The following is a 26,346-nucleotide window of genomic DNA, read 5'->3' as shown; positions in this document are numbered from 1 at the left end:
TGACCTGATCCATTTATTTTGGATTCCACAGCTATTTATTATTCCCAAAAATGCAGTATTTTTCTTATCTTTTCTGCATCTTCCTTGAAATCTAGCACAATAATTCTATTCTGGCAAATAGTTTAACTGGATCCTTTTGCCATTTTATACTAATGAATGGATTTGAATATTCTTGCTATTTCATTGCTTACCCAATGTTTTGAGTTAAATATTGCTCTTATTCATAATTACTTGCAGGGATTTTATGGATCCAACAATGGACAACACAAAACACATTTTAAATTACCTTATGCCAATAATTGAGAAAGTTAACCCAGAAGTACATGACTTCATGCAAAGGTGAGAATGCAAATTTGTTTTCATTCTTTGCAGCAGTGCTTTTGAAATGTTTTCTTTTTAAGGGGAAGCTTTGCAATTATCAGCGTGTTCTCCTGGACTTTGTTTCCTACATACAGGCTGTTGGCAAGTCAATAATTGCAGAAATCTGAAAATCTGATGCATCTGCTGGGTTTGGTAATCTCAGTTTGAAACCTTTATCTTTGGCCCTTCCTTGAAGATCCAGTTTTGGGGGAGGGGAAACGCAGATATCTTCCTAACCCCTAGAGCAGAAATATGGACCAAGACCATTCAATTGAACAAAACTTCCTCATGGTCTAGGTGCCCATTTAGACTGCAGCCCATACGCGAAGAGTCTGCTGTTTTCGGTCGTGAGTAGATTTGACCTGAGACTCCTGTTTGGAAAGCACAATACCAGTAAGTTCAACATCCAACATCTGGGTTACTAGATTACCCAACTCCAGTTAATGAAAAATTGTTATGAAAAAGAAATAGAAGCTTTGTTTAACAAACTGGTGACTTAGTTTTCTAGATGATGCTGGAGAACTGGTCTCTAATTTGGATGTTCTTTGCCTTGTGCTTTGGTATCTACTGACAATGCTATATCCTCTGCTGTTTTGAAAATAATCACTAATAGGTAACTCTGAAATACTAGCAATCTTCCATAACAAATATCTGAACTTAGTCATATGTAGACATTCTAAGTCAGGCGTCTATATTTAACGAAGCAAGACATTATTTTTTGCAACTCAAATGTTTTAAATGTACTGATTTTACTTTGAGGACAGCGACTTGTGTCGGGAAACATGGCAGCCAATTTTGCCAACAGCAGGATTATATGAATATCAGTGAGATGCAACATGCCTGAAATGTCCAGTTAGTCGTTAACAGTTGTAACTTGTCAGTGAGCATCCCTAAATGACATTGCTTCCCAATACTTATACTGTTTTTCTCTCTTGCTCTTTTATATTTATAGAGCTGACGTTGGTACCATCTTCGCCCTGAGCTGGCTCATAACTTGGTTTGGTCACGTGCTTTCAGATTTCCGGCATGTGGTTCGGTTATACGACTTCTTCCTGGCATGTCATCCACTAATGCCCATCTACTTTGCTGCTGTGGTAGGTATATTGCTTACTCTGTGTGTTTATATTTTTAAAGTTTCTGCTGTGGACCACAGCTTTGCCTTCCACTCCAGTCACCCAATGGCACAGAAAGTATCACGTTTTTCCCCCACCAAATTGATCTATTAAGAGTCAGCTGCATGTAAAATACTACTATCTTCATTAGGTTTGTTTCCTTATTTTTGTAGATTGTGCTGTACCGGGGACAGGAAGTCCTGGAGAGTGAATGTGACATGGCCGCTGTCCACCATCTGCTTTCCCAGATCCCACAGGACCTGCCATACGAGACACTGATCAGCCGTGCTGGTGACCTCTTTGTCCAGTTTCCTCCATCCGAACTTGCCAGGGAGGTTGCCCAGAAAGAGAGGTAAGTGCCAACTGAGTTTGAAGTTTGTAAGTTGAGGGAGCTAGGTCTTTTCTCCCTGGAGAGACGAAGGATGAGAGGCTACCTGATAGAGGTTTATAAGATGTTGAGAGGTATAGATAGGGTGGATTCTCAGAGGCTATTTACCAGGGCTAAAATGATCGCTACGAGAGGACACAGGTTTAAGATGCTGGGGAGTAGGTACAGAGGAGATGTCAGGGGTGAGTTTTTCACTCGGAGGGTGGTGAGTGAGTGGAATCGGCTGCCGTTGGTGGTGTTGGAGGCAAACTCGTTGGGGTCTTTTAAGAGACTTCTGGATGAGTACATGGGTTTTAATGGGATTGAGGGTTATAGATAGGCCTGGTAGGTAGGGATGTGATTGGCGCAACTTGTTGGCCGAAGGGCCTGTTTGTACTGTAGTGTTCTATGTTCTATATTCATATTTCGAACTGGCTCCAAAGGAGTGCTAAACCCTAAGGTAGTAATCCCTCTAATTTTCTGCTTTCTGTTCTGCGCTTCACTATGATTCCATGTAGAAGTTTCATTTGAAAGTGTGTTTTTAGTGAGCTGCTAACCTATTACTTGTATATTAATCTCTGTGATGTTTTGCTATCACAAAAGTCAACTTTAGACTTGCTGCTCTGACTTGGGGGGGGTACCACACAACTGGAATAAAATTATTTCCTGTGATACCGTAAGTGTTTTTTTTCACTGTTACTTCTATAGGCATGTCAAGAATAAAAGATTGGTTAGGGCAAGATTAGGGCCAGCCAGAGACAGTAGTGGGAAGTTGTGCGTGGAGTCTGGAGAGGCACTAAATGAATATTTTTCGTCGGTATTCACGCAGGAAAAAGTCAATGTAGTCGAGGAGAAAACTGAGATACAGGCTTTTAGACTAGACGGGATTGAGGTACATGAAGAGGTGTTAACAATTCTTGAGAGCATGAAAATAGATAAGTTCCCTGGGCCGGGTGGGATTTACCCTAGGATTCTCTGGGAGGCTAGGGAGGAGATTGCAGAGCCCTTGGCTTTGATCTTCATGTTGTCATTGGCTACAGGTATAGTGCCGGAAGACTGGAGGATAGCAAATGTTGTCCCCTTGTTCAAGAAGGGGAGGATAGCAAATGTTGTCCCCTTGTTCAAGAAGGGGAGTAGAGACCATCTTGGGAATTATAGACCGGTGAGCCTTACTTCTGTTGTGGGCAAAGTTTTGGAAAGAATTATAAGGGATAGGATTTGTAATCATCTAGAGAGAAATAAATTGATTAAGGATAGTCAACACGGTTTTGTGAAGGGTAGGTCATGCCTCACAAACCTTATCGAGCTTTTTGAAAAGGTGACCAAAGAGGTGGATAAGGGTAAGGCAATTGACATGGCGTATGTGGATTTTAGCAAAGCGTTTGACAGGGTTCCCTATGGTAGGCTACTGTAGAAAATGCAGATGTATGGGATTGAGGGTGATTTAGCAGTTTGGATCAGGCATTGGCTAGCTGATAGAAGACAGAGGGTGGTGGTTGATGGGAAATATTCAACCTGGAGTTCAGTTACAAGTGGTGTACCTCAGGGATCTGTTTTGGGGCCACTGCTGTTTGTAATTTTTATAAATGACCTAGATGAGGGTATAAAAGGATGGGTTAGTAAATTTGCTGACGACACCAAAGTTGGAGGAGTTGTAGACAGTATGGATGGATGTTACAGTTTGCAGAGGGACATAGATAAGCTGCAGAGCTGGGCTGAGAGGTGGCAAATGGAGTTTAATGCGGAAATGTGTGAGGTGATTCACTTTGGTAAGAGTAACAGGAGTACAGAATATAGGGCTAATGGAAGGACTCCTGGTAGTGTCGACGAGCAGAGAGATCTCGGTGTACATGTGCATAGATCCCTGAAAGTTGGCACCCAGATTGATAAGGTTGTTAAGAAGGCATACGGTGTGTTAGCTTTTATTAGTAGAGGGATTGAATTTCAGAGCCGTGAGGTCGTGTTGCAACTGTACAAAACTCTGGTGCAGCCGTACTTGGAGGATTGCTTACAGTTCTGGTCACCGTGTTATAAGAAGGATGTGGAGGCATTGGAAAGGGTGCAGAGGAGGTTTACCTGGGATGGTGGGAAGGTCTTATGAGGAAAGGCTGAGGGACTTGAGGTTATTTTCGTTAGAAAGAAGAAGGTTAAGAGGTGACCTAATTGAGGCATACAAGATGATCAGAGGGTTAGATAGGGTGGATAGTGAGAGCCTTTTTCCTCAGATGGTGATGGCTAACAGGAGGGGACACAGCTTTAAATTAAGGGGTGGTAATTATAGGACAGATGTCAGAGGTAGGTTCTTTACTCAGATGGTAGTAAGGGCGTGGAATGCCCTGCCTGCAGCAGTTGTGGACTTGCCAACTTTAAGGGCGTTCAAATGGTCAGTGGAGAGGCAAATAGATAACATTGGAATAGTTTAGGTTAGAGGGTCATTAGATTGGTTCCACTGGTCGGCGCAACATCGAGGACCGAAGGGCCTGTACTGCGCTGTTATGTTCTATGTTACTGTTCCTGAACTGTGTCGGGTGAGCGAAATGAAGTTGTAATAGAAACCTGGATAGCTGAGAGAAATTGTGCCACTGAGGGCTCTTAGTGACTCAGCTCCCTTACCAAAGGAGATGGGTAGCACAATGGTTCACACAGCTGCCTCACGGCACCAGGGACCAAGGTTCAATTCTGGCCTCAGGTCACTGTCTGTATAGAGTTTGCACATTCTCCCCATGTCTGAGTGGGTTTCCTCCAGACGCTCCGGTTTCCTCCACAGTTCAAAGATGTGTGGGTTAGGTTGATTGGCCAAGGTAGATTGATCCTAGTGTAGGGGTATTAGAAAGGTAAACGTGTGGGTTTCTGGGAAAAGGGTTTGGATGGGATTGTGGTTGGTGCAGATTCGATAGGCTGAATGGCCTCCTTCTGTATTGTAGGGACTTTGAGATGTGTGGCTCACTCAAACATATACCCAGAGAGAATTGTTAGAGATTGTAGGCAATTGTTGATGCCTTCATAAGAACTGGGGGAGAACACTTTGCAAGTGGATAGTTAAGAGGTCCTTGGATCTCGTGAAATTGGCACACATGTCTTAATGTATTTTTAAAAGTGAAAATGAAACATGAATGATGCTTAAAGAAGAGTCAGTTGAATAAGCTAATCTAAGCAAGTATTTCAGCAGCAGTCATAAAAGCCTTGGTTAGACCACACCTGGAGTTCTGCGAGTAATTCTGAGTTACGCACCTCAGAAAAGATATGTTGGCCTTAGAGGGAGTGCAGTGTAGATTTATTAGAATGATAGTTTAACGCTTGGAGTTCAAGTATGAGGAAAAATTAAATAAATTAGAATTGTAATCCCTGGAAGATTTGATCAAAGTATTTGACGTATTAAGGGGAGCAGATCTGTGGAGTTGAGAACTAAGGGCGCTAATTTAAAAATTAGAGCCTGACATTCTAGGAGTAAAAGTAGGAAACACTTCTGAACACAGTGCGGTAGAAGTTTGGAACCCTCTTGCAGGTAGCAGTAGATGCTGGATCAGTTATTAAATGTAAAATTGAGATTGATAACATTTTGTTTTATATTGAGTGAGCATCAACATGATCTTATTCAGTGCTGGAACAGGCTGGAGGACCTGAACAAGATCCTAGAACATCAAAGTTTTATTTCATGCTCAGGAGACAAAAACTTGATGAACACTGCATAAATAGCTCATTTGTTTTATCATTTTTAAATTTAATTTAGCCACAAAAACAAGAATAAACAATATTATAGGTCAATTTCAAATAGTAAAATTTTATCACAGGGATAGCAAAAAACATTAATGAAAAGTTGCAATAAACGACTGGATTAAATGCTGTCCCAGTTCGTCGAGTGCAGGACAGCCAATTCCATCTGACTGGATCAAGAGCTTTCTGAGAAGTACAGAAGAGTTAACTATCACTGTGTGTCTGTTATCTTCTTTGCGGTTTTCATAAAGACCGGTGCACTGAGTGTTCCTATTGCAGTCCTGTACTGTCCTCTGCAATATAGGCAGTTTTGATAAAATTCTGATGTCTAAAGGGTCCATTCAGCTAGCAATGTTCAAACCTGTTGTGGGATATGTGTAGAGTTAATTAGATCAAATTCAACAGTTGATGCTATTCTCCTCTCTCACAAGAAATTTATAAGCTTCTAATGTTATGAGGAACTGCTACATCTGGAGCTTTCCCTGTGCTGACTGTCCCCTTCTAATGTGTGACACCCAATGCCTCTGCGTCTTGTCAAATCCAATCCAACTGTCCCTCTTCCTCTACTTAGATACAAATAATTTCTTCAAACATAGCTTCTTTTATAAAGGTACTGTTTTTGAATACAATAGTGTCACTGATCTGCTAGCTAAATATGACCAGTTGTGCTTATCAAAAGGCACAATAGTGTGACTTGAAAGGATTAAATGTCCTTCCTCAAACTTAAAATTAGCCCTGATGTTTGTTCTAATGAATGCTGCAGTTGGCTACATCAGTATGTGCGACCTATCCGTGACCACACTTATTCTCTATATTTTGCCATTTACTTCGTGCAGGAAGCAACTTTGCTAAGATAAACCCAGTAAAATGCTATATTATTGAATTATAGTGGATGGGCATTCAATTTTAATGAAACTCATTTCAGATCAGCCAAGAGAAAAAGAATCTATTTCATGTTTGGGATCCTGTAGTATTCACAGATGCTAATTTTGTGTTAGATTCCCTTCCTTCAAGTTTGTCACGTGTATGGACGTGGGACTTTGTGTGGCTCCACTGGTTCAAGAGGATTGCAATCTTCAGTTTACATAGGTTGCTTTAGAGGTCGAAACTAGATACCACAACATAGGGCAGTTCAGTACTGTCCTTAAGCTTAGCGTCACCCAGCAATGCATTTGTTCCCTTTTTTTTCAGATTTGAATAATTTATTTTTCACACCTTTTCCCATTGTTTAAGGGAACCCTGCATCAGACCCAGCACTACCCAATCAAGGAAGGTTTTCATGGTGCATTGTCTCTCCTTTTGTCACTGTAAAGCTATCCGTTACATTAATCATGTTTTTCTTTGCAACCGATAAACACAGATCTTCCCTTCCCTTTCCCATCTGCATCTAAGACCAGGAACTGAACCATGTAGGGAATTGAGTGCCAATCACTAAGTGGATCAGTGGAAATTCCACCATTTCTAGTTGCAATTTGCTAACAGCAGCATTCTAATATCTCGTAACGCTGCTTTGATTGCAGTTCCTCTGGTTCTGTTTTCCTGCTTATCCAAAATGACAGCAGTTTTGACTGCTAATGTGGCATCTACATCTATCCAAAAAGTTAGCTATAACTATAATCCTAATTAAAAGATCACAAAGTTTTAAGATGATGTAGCTGGCTTAATTTAATGGTAAATAAACTCAATGAATATATCATTTGGCTTGTGGGCAGGAAAGACAGTCCAACCAATAAATTTCACCGAATGAAATAGTCCAAGCTTATGAAATGGGATCGGTCACATTTGTATGAATATAAAGCCAATTTGTATTTTAAAATAGAGTAATGACACTAAGTATTGCTGAAAAGGGCAAATATTGTTGAAACTTTTGTCTTGTACTCATCTGATGAGTGCAGGACAAAAATCTTCAATGTATCTTTTTTCAGCAGTGACACTATGATTAAACTCTAAGAGCTTTATTGATGTCTTCTTTTCCTTACAGGTTATGTTCACAGGTAGAAAGCACCCCAGTGTAGCATGGTCCTAAATTCCCCAATAAATACTACACTTGCATCAGATAAGTGGAGATAGATTTTTCTTTTGGAAAATAATGCATCTGATGGGAGGGTTATATCTAAGTATTTTACTGTAACAGGGCTGATTGCGGGCTGGAAACAATAATAGGACAATTGGATTTCCTTGCTCCATGCATTCACCATCCTGTCATATTTAGATGACACAATTTAGATTCTGAACTCTAGCTTTGCTGTCCAGATCAAAATTCCAGCAAAGATAGAGTGAGGAGCTGTGGGATATCATCTGAACAGGAAGTGCTTTTCCACTTACCTGGTGCTTTAATGACCGAATTAAGTGGCAGGCAGACAAAACAACTGTGTTTACATTATATCAGCAAACTGAGAAAGAGAAAATTAAAGGTAAGCATTTGTTTTTAATTTAATTAACTTTTTCAGTTCAGATATGATTTGAAGTTACATTACAAAACAGTGGATAGAGGGGCGAAACAGATTAAAACATAAAGCCTGATTCACTTGTAAATCTGGAAATAAATTAGTCTTTACTGTTTTTCTTAATGCCTCCACTCCTGCTCCGTTATTCTCACTTCTAAGTTAAGTCACTGCTAAGCGATTGGAGGAAGAAATAGCCACTTGAGCAAGGAATGGCCTTCTCTACTCAAGGGTGCTTAAGAGATTCGCTGAAATGGTACTAGGTGTGAGGGACTTCAGCTACGTGGGGAGATTAGACAGATGAGAGTGAAGGCAAATTATTGTCCTATTAGGAAATTGGTTTACTGGTAGTAGACAATTAGGATAATGGTCAAGGACTAAATGACAGAATGTGACTTGTCATCCTTGCAAAGATCTGTTTTGGGCCTCAGTTATTCTCTATAATTATCTACAACTTGGCTGATATTGAAATTTGGGACTGGGGCATTGTTTAAATCAGAGTCAGACCTTTCAGAAGCGAAGTGAGGAAGCACCAAAGATAGTGACATTTGGAATTGATGTTAGATCAGTTGTTAATTTAAAGATTTCTAGATGTTTGTTAAGCAAAGCTATTAAGGGATATGATATAAGGCTGATATATGGAGTTGATTCACAAATCAGCTGTGATCTCAATGATTGGTAGCACAGGCTCGAGGGACTAAATGACCTACTATTATTCCCATTTATTCTGAGCACAGAGCAGGTTATAGGGAGACTTAATAGAAGCGTTCAACATTTTGAAATTTTTTTTTGTTCATTTGTGGGACATGGGTGTCGCTGGCTGGCCAGCATTTGTTGCCCGAGGACAGTTGCTGTGGCTCTGTAGTCACATGTAGGTCAGACCAGGTAAGGATGGCAAATTTCCTTCCCTAAAGGACATTAGTGAACCAGATGGGTTTTTTTATGACAGTCAGTAGATTCTTAATTCTAGGTGTATATTTTTAATTGAATTCAAATGCCACTATCTACCAGGGCGGGATTTGAACCTGGGTCCCAGAATATTAACTGAGTTTCTGGAATAATAGTCTAGCAATAATACCACTAGGGTATTTCTTCACCATTTGACAGAGCATATAGGAGAAGCTGTTTCCACTAGTAGGGAGATCAATAGCTAGAGGATACAGATTAAAGGTAATTGGCAAAGAAACCAGAAGGTGATGAGAATTTATTTTACTTGTTGAGTTATTATCTGAGGATGTGGTGGAACAGATTCAATAGTAACTTCCAAAATAATACTTTTTGGATAAGTACTTAACGTAAAACATTGCAGGGCAATGAGGAAAGAGCAGAGGAGTCAACTAAATGGATAGCCCTTTCAAAGAACTGACAAAGAGAAGATTGGCTGAATGCCCTCCATTTGTGTTATGTTTCTAGGAACCTCCCAAAATGCTTGAAAATAAACAACTCTTAAGTAAATTTGTCGGCAGCTGTGCAGCTGAGCTTGGAACCACATAGTAGCGTGTTCAACACTTGATTCTCTCCTGGGGATGCTGTAGTCCAATTCAGCCTAAAAAAGAGATTGAACACATCCTTCCATTTCTATTTCAGATTGTATTCTGTAACTATGATGTCTCCAAAGGAGGTTTTTAATACAAGCTCTGTGCTCTCAGACTGCCCCAAACTCTTTCTGTTCCCATATTCTACTCTTCCAGTTGCTAGTATCTTGGTCCCTACTCTTTCCTATAATTAGAAATATGTGGGTAAAGTACCAGTTTAATATACTTGGCTAAATAAATGGCAAAGTTGCAAAGAATATCCAGCCAAGTTGATTGAGGGTCTCTCAACATCAAAGATAATCTTGCAGGCCTTTTTAAAGAGATAATTGTTGCAAGATAGAAGAAGAAATTCAAAAGCTGCTGTCAGGTTTGAAGACATAAGGTTAAAGGACAAATTCAGGCCAGATGTTAGGAAGCTCTTCTTTGCAGAAGTGAACAACTGGAATAGGTTATCAGGAAGGGTATTTAAGACTAGGACATTGAACTGAATTAAGAAATATCCAGATACTTTTTATGAGGAGATAATTCTCATAGAATTGAAAGGATGCATTCAAATCAGCTGTTATTTATCTTAATCCGTCTTGTGATTTAGCTAATAGAATTAGTAATGAAGCAGCTCAGAATGGAAAAATAATATTCTTTGAAGATTGTTTAGACATTTTATTTGTGTGTGAATAGACCAGTCTGTATCCTGATTATTATTTCCCTGATAACCAGTTGGAAATTAATGCAGCAAAGGTAAATACCCTCAGATTCACAGTGTTTAACTAATGTGCTGTGTTCATAGGCCTTATTAAAGATTACACTATCATTTAGGAGCTTGGATGATTATTGTTTGTAGTCTTGGCCAAACGCCTTGTGGCGTATATGCCTTGCCCTTGACAGTGTTGGGATTCTTGAGTGTTCTTGGAGTGTCGCTCATTCAGGCATGTGGAGGGTATTCCATCACCCTCCTGATCTGTGGCTTGTGGATGCTGGACAGTATTAGTCTCCTTATTTAAGGAAGTATGTAAATGCAGTAGAAGCAGTTCAGAGGAAGATCAGTAAACTAATACTGGGAATTTACAAATTATCTTATGAGGAAAGATTTGATAAACTAGGTTTGTATCTGCTGGAGTTTAAAAGAGGAAGCAAGAACTTGAAAGAAACAGATAAGATCCTGAGGGATCTTGGCAGAGTTGATGTGAAGATGATGTTTCTTCCTTGGGGGAATTTAGAACTAGGATCACAGTTCAAAAATAAGGGGTCGCCCATTTAAAACCAAGATGAGAAGAAATGTTTTTCTCTCAGGGTAGTGAGTCTTTATTTTCATTGCCTTTTGAGGAAATGAGTTCCAAAGTCTTTGACTGTTTTCAAGGCAGAGCTGGATAGATTTTTGATGAGCAGGCGGGTGAAGGGTTACCTGAGGTAAGTGGCAGGTTACAGTTAGACCAGCCATGATCTTATTGAATGATGGAGCTGGTTTGAAAGGCCAAATGGCCTACTCCAGCTCCTAGCTTGTATGTTCACATGAAAGACTTTAGGGACTCATGAGGTGAATTATTTACCTCAGAATTCCCAGCCCCTGACCTGCTCTTATAGCCACAGTATTTATATGGTTGGTCCACTTCAGTTTCTAGCCATTGGTAATCCCCAGGATGTTGCAAGTGAGGGATTTGGTGATGGTAATGCCATTGAATATCAAGGGGGATGGTTAGAATCTACATTGTTGGGAATAGTCTTTGCCTGGCACAAATGTGGTGCGAGTACCACTCATCAGCCTGAATGTTGTCCAGGTCTTGCTGCATGTGAACACAAACTGATTCAATATCTGAAGAGTTGCAAATGGCACTGAACATTGTGTAATATCAGTGAACATCCCTATTTCTGATCTTATGATGGAGGGAAGAACATTGAAGGAGCAGCTGAAGAGATGTTTGGATCTGGGGCAGTACTCTGAGAAACTCCTGTAGCATTTCTTGTGACTGAGATGACTGGTCTCTGACAATCACAATCATCTCCCTTTATGCTAGGTATGATGCCCCCCTGTGGAGAGTTCTCCCACAGATTCCAGTTGACTTTAATTTTTTCAGGGCTACTTGATGGTACCTGTAGCACTTGATGCCAAGGGTAATCACTCTGTATATCATATGCTGATTCTGTTGTCTGGCATGCAAGTAGCCCTGTGTTGCAGCTTCACCAGGTTGACACGATGCTTAAGTATGCCTGGTGATGCTCTTGGCATATCCTCGTGCACTCTTTACACCAGGGTTGATGCACATCCCCCCTGCCACCCCACCCCCAAAATGGCATGATGGGAATGGCAAAGTGTGGTTGTGCAGCACCATGAGGTTACAGATAATGGTTGAATACAGTTCTGCTGATGGCCCACAGTCCTTCATGGGTGTCCATTTTTGAGCTGCTGGACTGTTCTGGATCTATTCCATTTAGTGCACAATGGAGCGTATGTTCAGTGTAAAGATGAGGCTTTGTCTTTGTGAGGACTGTGTGGTGGTCATGTCTGCTATATTGTCCAGGACAGGTGCATCTGTAATAGATTGGTGAGGCCGAGGTCTACTTAGTTTTATTTAGCCTTGTTTGTTACCTCACCACCTGCCCTAGGACAGTTCTGACAGATGTGTCTTTTAGTTGTTATGAAGATGCCCATCAGGAAACAGAAGCAGATGCTTTGGGTCAGGCTATTTCTAGCATCATTATAGTGTATTATATGAACATACAAATTCCAAGCAGACGTAGGTCATTTGATTCCTTAAGGATATTCTGCCGTTCATTAAAATCATGGTGACAATGGCCTCATCCTTGCATTCTACCCATTCCTGATAATCTTTGACTCCCATGTTAGTTAAGAATCTATCTACCTCTGCCTTAAAAATATTCAATGTCCCTGCCTCCACTGCTTTCTGGGGAAGGGTTCCAAAGACCAACAACTCTCTAGGAGAAATATTGTTTTTCCATCTCTACACTACATTAAAGTATTTTAAAACGGTGATGTCTCCTAGTTCTAGTCTCTCCCACGAAGGGAAACGTCCTTTCAGCATCCACTCTGTCAATTCCCCTCAGGATCTTGTATGTTTCAATAAGGTCACCTCTCATTCTTTGTTCCAATGGATGCAAGCCCAGCTGTGCAACCCTGGGTATCAGTCAAGTGAACCTTCTCTGGGTCGTGGGTGGAGAGGGGGACTGGTGGTGTTGAGATGGCGGCGTGGGCTTGTTGGGCCGAAGGGCCTGTTTTTGTTCTTTGTTCTTTTAATATATTTATATCTGTTTTTAATAAGGAGACCAAAGCGCTGCATAATACTCCTAGATGTAGGGAGCGATTCTCCCAGCCTGCTGCTGGTAGGGAGACATCAGAGTAGGCCTTTTTGCTGGGTACCATGACTTCCGTGTGTCTTGGCGCAGAGCTGATTACTATATGGAAATAAGCATTTCCGTGTCATTAACAGGTCCAGGATTGAAGTTACTGGGCCTGCTAGAATCCCCCTATCTCCTGCCCCTGCATGGTGGTTCACTTCAGGGTTTACAACTGCTTTCTATTAATGGGGAACAGGTGGCTGATCTCACTGGAGAGAAGAGAAATCGTTGAGGCCCCCCCAGGAGTTCAGCAGAAGTAAGGGGGGGGGGGTGGCCGCATGCGTGGTGCCCACTTAGCACTATGTTGCCTTCCTGTTGGGCGGGAATAGGCCCCACACCCTGATTTTCAGAGGGAATCCCACCAGGGCACACTGTGCAGTGCTCTGAGTGTCAGAGCTTCATTCTGAAAATCACACTGAAAAAACTGGCAATCATTTTCCCACAAATTGGGGATTTAGAATTCTTTTGGGGAAATCCTGGCCATATTTTCTCTATGTTCTGTACGTTTACAGCAAAATGTCTCTATTTTTATATTCCATTCCGCTTGCAATGAATGAGAACATTCTATTTGCCTTTTGAGTCACTTGTTATATGCGAATACTTACTTTTTTGTGATTTGTGTACCAGGACACCTAGATCCCTCTGCACCTCAGAGATCTGTAATCTATCTCCGTTTAAATAATATGCACCTTTCTGTTCTTCCTGCTAAAGTGGGCAAGTTCACATTTTCCCATACAGTCCTTCTGCTGAAATTTTGCCTACTCACTTAACCAATCCATGCCCCATTTTAGACTTCGTGTATCCTTGTCACAGCTTATGTTCCTACTCATCTTATGTCAACAGCAAATTTAACTACATGTAGATTGAAATCAGCCATGTTTGTCACCATTCTTTCTCACAAGTTCCTGTTATTTCTTCCTGTACACCCTGTTCTGCTGTTTGGTTACTGTACGGGTGATATAAACCACAACCACAACTGACTTCTTGTCTTTACTATTTCTCATTTCTACCAAACTGATTTTATATCTTGATTTCCAGAACTAATACCATCTTTTTCTATCGTACCATTGTCATGCTAAATTAACAGAGCTACCCCTCCATCTTTTCTTAGCTTCCTGTATTTCCTAAATGTGTGTGTCCTTGTAAATTGAAATCTCAGTCTTTGTCATCCTGTAGCTTTCTCTCTGTAACGGCCATCAAATCACACATGTTTTTGACTTCCATTCTCAATTCACTTGTTTTGTTACAAATGCATTTGTGTACAGAGTCTTTTGTTTTGTCTTTTTACTGTTTTTGTAACCTCTAGCTTTATCTGCAGGGTCACTGATGGATTTGTACACTCTGTCCCTTGCTGCCAAGCTCTGATCATTGTTTCCCTTATTCCTATGATAAAAACAAATTACTGCAGACGCTGGAATCTGAAACCAAAAGAGAAAATGCTTTAAAATCTGAGCAGGTTTGGCAAGATCTGTAAGGAGCAAAAAGAGCTGACATTTTGAGTCCAGATGATCCTTTGTCGAAGATGTACTCGAAACGTCAGCTCTTTTTGCTCCTTACAGATCCTGCCAAACCTGCTCAGCTTTTCCAGCATTTTCTCTTTTGGACCCTTATTCCTATTTTGCTCTCTTGCCTTGTCCCCTCTACTTAACTTACCAAATCTTCCCAAACTTGATTCCTCGTGCCACTATTTAGTTTAAAGCCCCCTCCATTGCTCTAGTTAGACAACTTGCCAATATGCTCATCCCAGCACTGTTTAGATTAAGACCATATGAATGGTACAACTCCTATTTTCCCCAATGCCCCTTGAATCAAAACCCATTCCTCCCACACTAATCCTTGAGCATTTAACGCTTTAATCTGATGTACTCTAGGACAGTTTGCTTGTGGCTAAGGGAGTAGTTTAGCTGCTCATTATCCCTCAGCTGCACCTCTTTCCTACCTATGTCAGTCACAACCATGGTCTCCCACTGCAAGATCCTCTCCAACCCAGAGCAGATGTCCCAAACCCTGTCACCAGGCAAGCAACATGACCATCATTCTCAGCTACAGAGAAAGGCGTCTGTGCCCCCTATCTATACTGTCCCCAATTACCACTACATTCCTATTAATCTTGAATGGCTTCCAATGTCATGGTAGCATAGTCAGTTTGCTTATCTACCCTACAGCCACCATGTTCATCCACACAGGCTGCAGAACCCCAAACCAGATGGACAATTGCAAAGGCTGAGGCTCTTGCACTTCTATGTTCTGACTCCCTATACTTTCCTCACTTAGTCACATCGTTCTGTTTCTGACCACTGACCAAATCAAAAGATCTTATTCCACGAGATGTGGCTGTGTCCTAGTAAAAATCGTCCAGGTAACTTTCCTTCTCTCTGATACATCATGGTATCAGCAGCTCAGCCTCTAGCTCAGTGACTCTGGACTGAAGATCATCAAGTCACAGCCACTTAGAACAAACATGTTTGCCTTCGATCACGTTGGAACCAGAAGTACCCCATTCTGCAGTTGCAACAAATCATCTGCCCTACCATCTTTGTTATACATTAATTAATTCATAATAAACAGTACTATTCCTAATAGCCTTTACTAATTATAGTAAATTTTACTACAACTAATAAAACCTTACAATTTCTAATGCATTACACAAGTTTGGAAGTTAAATGAGCAAAATATTCAGCAACCAATCATTGATCTGTTCTTAGAATGTGAGCCTCCCCACTCTGGAGCCACTGACTGGACTGGGCTGAATTGTATAATATAGCTCTTCTAGGCAGTACTTACTGCCTCCCAGCAGAATACATTTCTTCTGGACTCTGATCATTGTTTTAAATATTTCACACTTATGTATAAATAGCTCTATTTCAGAGTGCCACAGCCAAAACTAAATCACCACTCTAAGCAATTTTGTTTATGTAATATACAGCTGCTCTTGTGGCACAGGTCTGTCCCTCTTGGGCAGGGCACGTGTAGATGAATATTTAATGTGGCATTTCTTTTAATAATGGTGGGATCCTGTGGGAATGGAAGTGCACGAGTGGACCCTGTGCATTCAAGTGCAGTTAAGCAAATTCTGCTGTGAAGAATAGGCAGAGGGAGGACAGGAAAATCTTGAGAAACAGCCATTCCTGGGCTGGCATGAGATAAATCCTAGCAGTACTGGAATAGATTGTCCTCTGTGAGGTAAGTGAGGAATGTCTACAGGTTAGATAAGTGATTAAAATATTGATTTGTGTCCCCAATCCGTAGATAAATGTATGAGTATGGACCTTACCAGTCCAGTGGAATTATAGAACAGTTACAGCACAGGAAGAGGATATTTGGCTCATCATGTATGAAGTAAAAGTTTATTATTAGTCACAAGTAGGCTTACATTCACACTGTAATGAAGTTATTGTGGCTCTTGGAAGAGCAACCGACTTAATCCCATTCCCTGCCTTTTCTTCGAAGCCCTACATTTTTTTGCTTCAGATGATTATTCAACTCTCTTCAAAGGCCTTGATTGAAATTACCTGCTGCACATTTGGGCAGACTATTCCATATCCAAACCACATGCTGCTTCTATTTTCCTTGTCACTGTTGTTTCTTTTGCTGTAAATTTGTGTCCTCTGTGTCTCAACCAGTTCTACTGATCTATTTAAATAGCACCACATGGCATCTGCAGTTACCTATAGAATGATCAGTGTACTACAGAAAATAACTGTGCAACTTGACCTGCCATTGTACAATATAAATCCATGGGCTATTCTATAGAATGATTCAGAAATGTGACTGTAGGTTGCAGAGTTAAATTAGATCTATAAGTTGAATTCTGAACTAATTCTGAAAAAAATGGATCCCCAATTAAACATGTATAATATTCACATTTTTAAACTTAAGGATTTATTTAGCTTCAGATAGTTGCTGTAATTTAGTTTTAATGGAATTCCATTGAAGTCAACTTGAATTATGATCTTACTTCCATTGCATACACAGTTTATGGCGGTATCTAGTCCAACAGCATATGTACAATGAAAGAAGTAACACAACTATTTTACAAAAAGGTGTAGATTGAAAAATGGACACTTTTCCTCATCATTTTTCTCTTCTCTCCAGAAAGTGTTTTCTTAGACGTGTTTCCGCAAGTGTTGTTTATCATCCAGAACCTCAGCCGTGGCTTTTTGAGTTTTGGAACCTCACCTGTGTTTAAATGCATGCATTTCCAGCACAAGCTTCCGGATAACATCAGGGCCAGGACTTTATTGTTTTTTATTCTTCTTCTTCTCCACCCACTGATCCAACTGATGCAGCACAACCAAGAATCCAGCCTCTGACCTTCCTGAGTTCTGTAGCCTGGATAAACCCTTGAACCAATGAGAGAATCACTGACACTTTTTTTAACAAGGAGAAAATTTAAATCGGAGTTTTTAAAAAATGTGTGTATGTTGATTTTTCTCATTTTGCTGGACAGGTTAATGTTAATTTGAGACTTTCTATTGCATTGTATTTGAACTGCTTTATCAAGGCATTTTGTCTTTCCATCCCCATAGCACCGCCGTCTCAACCTTCAAGGATTTTGAACTGGTGTCAGCTCAGCAGCATCCTGATGCAGTGCTCCGGAGGCGATACCGAGAACAGCTCCACCAAGAACCCAGAACAAGTGCGCTTGTGGCAATAACAGGGACCAGGAGGTTGATAAAACTGGCAGTGATGGGACTGACTGTGGCACTGGGGGCAGCAGCCTATGCTGTGGTCAATACTGCACTGGAGTGGGCACCAAAGTTTGAACTGCAACTTTTTCCTTGAGAAGGAAGAACATTTTTAGCTACTTTACAAATCCCCAACCACATATTGAGGGTGGGACACAATACTTTTCTTTGTCATTGCCTTTTACTTTTAGTTTAAAATGTATCATTAAAAGACTGCAAGCAGGATAAAATACATAGTTAGGGTAAGATTGGGTTGAACACTAACCTTTTGATTGTCATTTGGTGAATGATTAGCACCAACATAAAGCTGCAATATATTGTAGAATATCCACTTTACTGTCACCTTTTTTTTAACAAAATAAAACCTTGAGACATGATCATTTAAAATCTACTGCCACCAAGTGATGCAGTGTGAGTTTGCACTGCTGAATTCTAACATGGTGAGTTGCCAATCTCAGCCATATTATCAAGGAAGGCGGGTGGATTTTGTTGGTGGGAAACATTGAAGAGATATCCTGGCCAACTTCTATTCATTTCTGAGGAGGCTGGGGAGCTATTTTAGGCAGCAGCTTGACAGAATTAGTGTATGCCCCCTCCAATTGGAATGTATGACTCAAGTGGAAAATATGTGGTGAACCAAGAAAACGGTCCATTGCATTTGAAATGGTTAACAATATTATCCCACTTGTTACTTAGCCTAATTTTGGGACCGGTGTATTGCATGATTGAAAACCAGATAAGCATCTTGAAATAAAGGTAAACAGTACAACCTAGTTGGATTACTTCAAGACCAATTATTATATTTTTGTAAATATTGAGTCGCTGCATTCAAATGATTAGCGGGACCTGTTCAACAAAAGTAGCACATGCGTTACAGTCTTCTAGATCAAGTGTTTATTAAGTGTTTATTAATCACTAATATGCCTCTGTTACATCAGAAACTTTTTTTTATTTGTAATATATTGCAGCCTTAACATTGGTGTGTCAACCACACTAACCTCAGTCAAAGCTTCTTAATTTGTATAGCTAGCCCTTGTAAGGCTGTGTTTCTCGAGACTCTGGTATGATGAAATAATAACTGTTAGTCTTGATATGCAATACACAAACCTTGAACCCTGCCACCTGCTTTTCTCACTTTGAGATTTATTAATAGTTATGTGAAGATATCAAAGACGACTTAAAGAATTGACAGTGTTGAAAAGAGCTGCATCCAGACTATTGTTTGTTTTTAATTTGTCTTTCACGTTTCCTTCCTGCTTTAATGTTGCTGCACATGAGTCACCTTTTGGTGGGAGGGTGGGGGAGGGCGGTCTCTCAGGTATCTTGACTTTCTTGCATTGATGTGAGTGACCAGGTTATCTTTTCCCTAGTGGCCGCCTCTGCATTTGCCGAGATGGGGAGCTCTAGATGGAAGGACTCTGCGTGTTGTTACACCATGGCCACAATCTCTGTAGCATCGATAAACGACATGCTAGTGGCCCATGATAACCAACATTATGCATACGTTCTGGCACCCTCTACTCTTGGTCCCTTGATGTGCCAGAGTAGAATTTGCCATCAATGGTTAAGTTGCAATAGCACAATGCTTTGTCACATTAATAGTGACCTGATATCCAGATATAATCTTGACTGGAATTTAGTTTTTTTGGATTGTGATTGGATTGATTTATCCCAGCTGAAGGAAGGATTGCCACTGCTGCAGAATTTTATTTGTGTTTTTACATTGTAAACGCCATTAATTGAATAGATGAGCCTCTTTTACATACATCAGCTAGTTATTGGGTCTTTCCATCCCTTCCCTGATAATTCTGACATTTTTCTGTCTCAGATTTTGGGTCCACTTTCCACCAAAATAGATGCACCAGACCCTGGGATGTTTAATACTGGGCTCGATCTAATGAAGCTGATAATTTGAATAACTGTAGCATGTTCCTGTGTGCTGTCTTCACTAATGGATTAGTGTTTTCTGACCACTTTATTCCCTCTTCTAGATCTACTGATATTTTTCCCAGTTCTTTCCTTCTGCAGTGATTTATTCCACAGTAAATTTCACCACTTGATTTTCTTTAGGTCAATTGACGTATTAAAATCAAGATTGTAAATCATTTCCCCTGTTAACTGTTAAAGTTGGAATTATTTAAGGGCTGGATGTGGTGTGCTTTCAGACATTGTATGTACTGAGTTGGCTGATCTTTGCCAGTCTAGTGAAAATGGTTCCCCCTCTTGCTCACTATCCACTAGCCCTGGCTGTAAGTGCACATATGGGATTTTGCCCAAAATGCAGTTAAATGCTTTGTGAACTTTCACAGATGAGCAGTGGCAGGTGAGGATTTGGGAAGGCTGCCAATGAGTCGGTGCTCACAAGAGCAGAGGAGAAAAATATTCAGAAGAAAATTACATCCTTACTTTGCTCATCCTATATCATCTTAAAAGAGCCTTTAAAAAGTTCTGAAATAGAATAATCTTGGATATGTGCCCTGGATATCCTGCATGGCACAATGATTAGCACAGCTGCCTCATAGTGCCAGGGACTCGGGTTCAATTCCCGGATTGGGGTCACTGTCCATGTGGAGTTTGCACAATCTCCCTGTGTCTCTGGGGGTTTCCTCCGGATGCTCTGGAACCTCCCACAGCACAGAGGCGTGTGTGTTAGGTTGATTGGTCAAGCTCACTTGCCCTTTAGTGTCCCAGGATGTGAAGGTTAGAGGAATTAGGGAGGTAAATGCGTGGGGTGGTGGGATTGTAGACTCGACGGGCCGAATGACCTCTTTCTGCAATGTAGGGATTCTACGATGTTACTTTTGGAGTATTTTCTCTTTCTAAGGTACAAGAATGATGGTCAAAAGAATTAACTGAATTCATAACAATGCACTTGTACAAATGTATCGTGTATTTAGTTGAAATAATTGTGCACTTCATTGGGGAATATTTCATATTTTCACTTACCGCATCAACATTCTGCTGATTTTGTTTTTTGGAGTCCGCTGCTCTCTTGGGGGACAGTGGCAGCGATTCTGCACTGATGACATCCACCAGAATTTGCGGTTTGGTGATATTAGAAAGAGCAGTGATGAAAGAACTCCAGTGGGAGCTGAATGTCCCTAAAATCCCGCGGGATGGTTGGACGGTTCATTATCTCATAGTCAACATCACAGCAAACTCTGGAGAGTTAATTCTAATTCTTAGTTAAACTCTCGATCTGGAACTCGACCCAGATCATCAGAACCGGAATGTGAGTGCTAATTGAAAGTCTCCAACACGCAGAAGCAAGCAAGGACAGTGATTAGGGTTGGTGGCAGGTGAGCGTTGTGCAAAGCGCCAAGTTATTTTTACTCGACACTTTATTTAAATGTAATAATGTATCTTTATTTTTAATAAATATTTCAGTTTAACAAGAGTGAATGTTGCGATGCCCTTCAACACTCACTGTTTCAAGCCTGCCATTGAGTTAATCACTTGCTGTTGGACTTTGCCATTTTTTGGCCACTTTAGACAGAAGGGATTTGTTTACGAGTTACGTCGAAGTGTTGCTTTTATGAGAAATTGAGTTCATAAATGTTTTGAATCCACCCTAAGAAATGTGTCGGAGCCATTCGACAGGGGCTCAATAAAGTCAATGGAACAGCCATGTTAAGGAGAGATAATGAGCACCGTAGAGTCAGAGGTTTAGAGCATGGTAACAGTCCCTTCAGCCCAACTCGTCCATGGCGCCTCTTTCTTTAGCACCTAAGCTAGTCCCAATTGGCCCATATACCCATTTTACCCATGTAACTAAACACTTCTGAAAAGACAAAATTGTACCATTAGAAACACATCCTTAATGATCGAGAACCAATGGAGACAGGTTCTTGAGAAGTATCACCTAGTATGTAGGGAAGTGGCGATGTACGTAATTCATGTTTCTCTACCGACTCAGTAAAGGAAATAATCAGAAACAAAATTTTTAAACGTCTTGACCCTGAGAAGCTCCAGGTAGTGCAGTGAGCCATAGATGAATGTTCTCCGTCAGTTCAAAGGTATCAAAGTAAGCCAGGGTGGTGACGAGCCTTTTTTATAAAGGGAAGATGGTCTAGCCTGAGATAGCTGGCCAGGTATCTGGGCCAGTCCAATTGTGACAGAATGTATTATTGAAAAGGGAAACAGCGTAAGGTCATATTGTGCTGGGAATTGCTTCAAATGTTCCCTTTAAAAGTTGCAAAATAAAAAGAGGGAATTTTCTCCTAGTCTAGTGTCATCCGAGTATGAATCAGTCTGCGTTTGGGAAGATGATCAAACTTATGTAGTTCATGGTATCTCATTCACTTGACGAGACGAGGGTGTCTCATTGTTAGACTTCACCAAATTGCACCATTATTTATCTAGAGTAGCGGTTCTCAAACTGTGGGTTATGGTCCCAGTTGGAGTGGCAGCGACAGAAATGGGGAACACGAGAAATGAATCATCCCCCTGTCCTATCGTAGTGCCCCGGCAGCGGGAAGTACCTACTGGGGCACTTGGCTATGAAAAGTTCAAAGTTTATTTATTGGTCACAAGTAGGCTTACTTTTAGCACTGCAATGAAGAGCAGGAATGTAAGATGATGGAACGATGCATCAGAGGTTTCCCGGCAGCAGCCCAGCCCACCTGGAACCGGGGTCTGCATCACAGACTTTCATATTGACAACAATGTATTCAGCGTAGGTTGATCTATAAGTTTATTTACTGAATGTCACTCTGCTACTTAATTGCTGTTTTGGTTTTGTTGGTTTCTCGGGTCCTGCTAATTTTAAAGTGGGGTCAAATTGAAAAATAACTTGGCCTGTGCTGAGCGAGATATCGGGTAGTAAGATTAAACTGGTCATGGGGAATAGTGACACCCAGAAATCTTGGAATTTTCCTGGCCTGGGGGAGGAGAGATAATAATCTTTGCCGTTTTTCTGAAGGTTCACCCAGAAGTGGCCAAACATGCTGTTCACACTGAGGATAAGATTTCAGGGCAGGGTTATACAAAGCTGACCTAACACCCATGGCACTTGCATTTTTCGCTCTCCCCTGTTTAGCCGCAAGAGCTACATGGCATGATGCCAAAATTCAGGCAGATCAGATGGGATTAAAAAAAACCCGCTTAATTAGCTTTTTACTGCCGTGATGGTGAACGGGAATGTAAACACAACTTAACATCGGATTGCATAAATAACTATCCATAACTATAATTAAGAGCTCCGTCAGGAAAGTTCCCGAATTAACTAGACTTACAGTTGCACAAGTTTACTGGAAGGTATGTTGTCATCGATTCTCATTAGTAATGCCCTTTTCACTGTATCCCAATATGTGACAAATCAAATTAAATGCAAAATGCTGTATCTTTGGAGCTTTAAAGTTTATTTATTAGTGTCACAAATAGGCTTACATTAATACTGCAATGGAGTTACTGTGAAAATCCCCTGGCTGCACTGACAAAAGCATACTGTTCATAGAGTATATAGGGAAGAAGGGAAGGAGAGAGTGCAGAATGTAGTGTTACAGTCATAGCTAGGATGCAGGGAAAGATCAACTCAACATAAGGTAGGTCCATTCAAAAGCCTGATGGCAACAAGGGAAGGAGGTGTTCTTGAATCAATTGGCACATGATTTCAGACTTTAGTATACTTTAGTATCTTTTTCCCAATGGAAGAAGGTGGAAAAGTGTATGTCCGGGTTGTGTAGGGTCCCTAATTATGCCGGTTGCTTTTCTGAGATAGCAGGAAGTGGGGCAGCACGGTGGCGCAGTGGGTAACGCTGCTGCCTCACAGTGCCAGATCCTGGGTTCAACTCAGGCCTCAGATCACTATCTGTGTGGAATTTACACATTCTTCCCATGTCTGCTTTGGTTTCCTCCCAAAGCCCAAAAGATGTGTAGGTTAGGTTGATTAACCATGCTAAATTGACCCTTAGTGTCAGGGAGACTAGCAGGATGGGGTTATGGGGATAGGGCCTGGGCGGGATTGTTGTCAGTGCAGTCTCAATAGACCAAATTACCTTCTTCTGCACTGTAGGGATTCTATGATTCTAAGTGTAGATGGTGTCGATGGTTGGGAGGCTGGTTGTGTGATTATCTGTAATCCTGCACCTTGCAGTTTGCTGTGCAGCAATTATATCTACAATCCATAATAAACATTTGCGCTGATTTTCAGAGTTTAAAACCCCAGACCAAGGCTTAGCAGCAATCTTGTGCTCTGATAATTATTCCTTCACACTTTGTTTTGTATTCTTTAAGCTCAGTTGAGGCTGGATCAAATAAGAGATTGTCACAGACTATGCAGATACAACCTCCTAGGCCAATGTGTGCTAAAAAGATACTGATGTTAAACCCCTTAAGCATTGTAGCTGACACCAAGAGTTGTTGTCCTTTGAATATCAAATCTCAAAAGCCAAGATAAGTTTGGAAACACTCGAGATTCGTTCCTATGTCTTACTGAGCTATCATACATATATATACACAATTACTTCTGCTTTGATTTATGATTCAGTTATCAGCATGAATCTCCAACTGGAAAGGGTTCATGATGATCAATGTCTTTTAACTTGTGTGTAAAATCTCAGACAATAACATTTGGCAGGCACGATCTCTCCTGTGTATCTGTTCCTACTAATAATGTACTTTTCATCCAGAACTTTTGTTGGGAGTTTTAACAGTATTCTTTGAAACCACTTGGGGGTGCTGTTTAATGGCTTGAGAACCAGCAGAAGCATCCTCCCAGGATCTACCGTTTCAGCCCCTTAACAATTTTATATATTTCGATTACATCATTTCTCATTCTAATTTCTGAGGAATATAGTTTTACTTAATCCCTCCACATGAGACAATTTCCTCATCCTGTGAGTCAGTCTAGTGAACACTTCCTGCACTTAGGGCAAGTTTATCCTTAGAGTTTAGTTTATTTATTAATGTTCCAAGTAGACTTACATTTACACTGCAATGAAGTTGCATTATGGATTTTACACCAATGCTGTACCAATAGATATGCAAATGAACATACCCAGACACTTCATGGAAACTAAAGGTAGGACTAGGCCAATCAGCCTTTTGAGCCTGCTCCACCATTCATCTGATCATCAAATTCAGTATCCTGATTCTCCCACCCCCACTGCACCCCCCTCCTCCCATATTCCTTGATCCCCGAGAGCTATATCTAATTTGTTCTTGAAATCACACAATGTTTGAGCCTCAACTACATTCTACGGTGGCGAAGTCCACATCATCCACCCTCTGGATGAAGAAATTTCACCTCACCTCAGTTAATAGGAAGTTAGAACCCCTACAGTAAGAAGGAGGCCATTTGGCCCATCAAGTCTATACTGATCACAATCCCACCCAGGCCCTATTCCCGTAACCCCACACATTTACCCTGTGAATCCACCTCACACTAAGATCAATTTAGCATAGCCAATCAACCGGAGCACCTGGAGGAAACCCACGCAGACATGGAGAGAATGTGCAAATTCCACACAGATAGTGACCCGAGGCTGGAATTGAACCTGGGACCCTGGCGCTGTGAGGCAGCAGTGTTAACCACTGTGCCACCGTTCTAAAAGGTTTATCCCTTAGCCTCAAACTATGACCCCTTAGTTCTGGACTCCCCCGCCATCGGGAACATTCTTTCTGAATCTATCCTGTCCAATCATAAGTTTCTGTGAGATTCCCTCTCACTGTTCTGTATATTTCACACCATAAGACAACAATGAACTGAAGGGGTATGACAAAAATTGCGAACATTTTGGTCCTTTATTTCAATTATTTATATATAATATATACTCGTATTGTCCATTCTTTACATCCAATAGTCTGATCTCGGATTTTCACCTGACTTTATTCTATGCAGAATAAGATCTTTAATTCAAAACAATTGCATAAAAAGGTCATTCATTATAAATGTAAAATGCCTGAGCAATCTCTGTATGTTTTGTAGCGGCAATCTTAGACTTGCAGTTTGAATAGATCACTGTTGTCGAGGACAGAGTTTCACTGGGACAAAGATCAGGATTGTATATAATGAGAATTTATTTCCTTGAAAACGAAAATGTTGTGTTCAGATATGAACTAAATATCAGCACCTAACTCAGGAATCACACGTCTTAGTTTAGGGAAATATGGGTGCTCCTGAATCATACCTTAACCCTGTTCAAAGAATATTTTGCTCAGTTTCTCATTCTGAGTGAGTTAAAAATCTGGGACCAGCTGGCCTGTCTTTCCTCACCATTGATTTGGTTGTGTTCTGCATTCCGCACAACTTTAAGTCATTAGCCCATCCTTGTGGTCTAAGTGAGAGTAAGAAGTTAAGGATGTCTCGCAGACGGGCTGTAGATTACCTCCCACTCAGAATCCTGGCAACCAGCAGTACGGATTTGTTTAGGGCGCGTGGTGTTTAAGGCAACTTGCTTCAGTTTTTTTTTTGATGAGGATAATGTGGTTGATGTGGGTTTCTGAAACGTTCTTGATAAAGTGCCACATAACAGGCTTGTCAGCAAAGTTAAAACCCGTAGACGAAAAGTGACATTGGCAGCAAAGGTGACCAAGTGACAGCAAACAACAGTGGTTTAGCAGATTGGGGGCAGGTAAACAGTGGGGTACCCCAGGGGGATATACTTCGAGCATTGCTCTTCTTGATTTATATTAATAAGCTAGACTGGCGGGTGGTGGACACAGTCTCAAAATTTGCAACTCACATAAAACTCAGAAGAAACGTGAACGGTGAGGTGGACAGTGATAGGTTTCAAGAGGAACGAGCTACACTGGCAGACTACACAGCGGATAAAG

At 40.9% G+C, this 26,346-nt stretch overlaps 1 protein-coding gene across 1 annotated transcript in view; it reads left to right on the top strand.

Moving 5' to 3' along the window:
* The window catches only part of tbc1d20 (TBC1 domain family, member 20), a 42,112-nt gene extending 21,144 nt beyond the window's left edge, over positions 1 to 20,968 (top strand). Inside the window, exons 5-8 of the mRNA XM_080204635.1 lie at positions 238 to 339; positions 1,313 to 1,454; positions 1,646 to 1,824; positions 17,413 to 20,968. Of these exons, the coding sequence (XP_080060761.1) occupies positions 238 to 339; positions 1,313 to 1,454; positions 1,646 to 1,824; positions 17,413 to 17,668 (679 nt within the window). The 3' untranslated portion in view covers positions 17,669 to 20,968. The remainder of the gene's footprint in view (positions 1 to 237; positions 340 to 1,312; positions 1,455 to 1,645; positions 1,825 to 17,412) is intronic.
* The last annotated feature ends 5,378 nt before the right edge of the window (positions 20,969 to 26,346 follow it).

The sequence above is a fragment of the Carcharhinus amblyrhynchos genome, chromosome 16 (assembly GCF_965287045.1).
Source record: "Carcharhinus amblyrhynchos chromosome 16, sCarAmb.v2.hapA, whole genome shotgun sequence".
NCBI lineage: Eukaryota > Metazoa > Chordata > Chondrichthyes > Carcharhiniformes > Carcharhinidae > Carcharhinus > Carcharhinus amblyrhynchos.
Note: the sequence above shows the minus strand (reverse complement) of the source record. Positions and strands in the feature narration are given on the sequence as shown.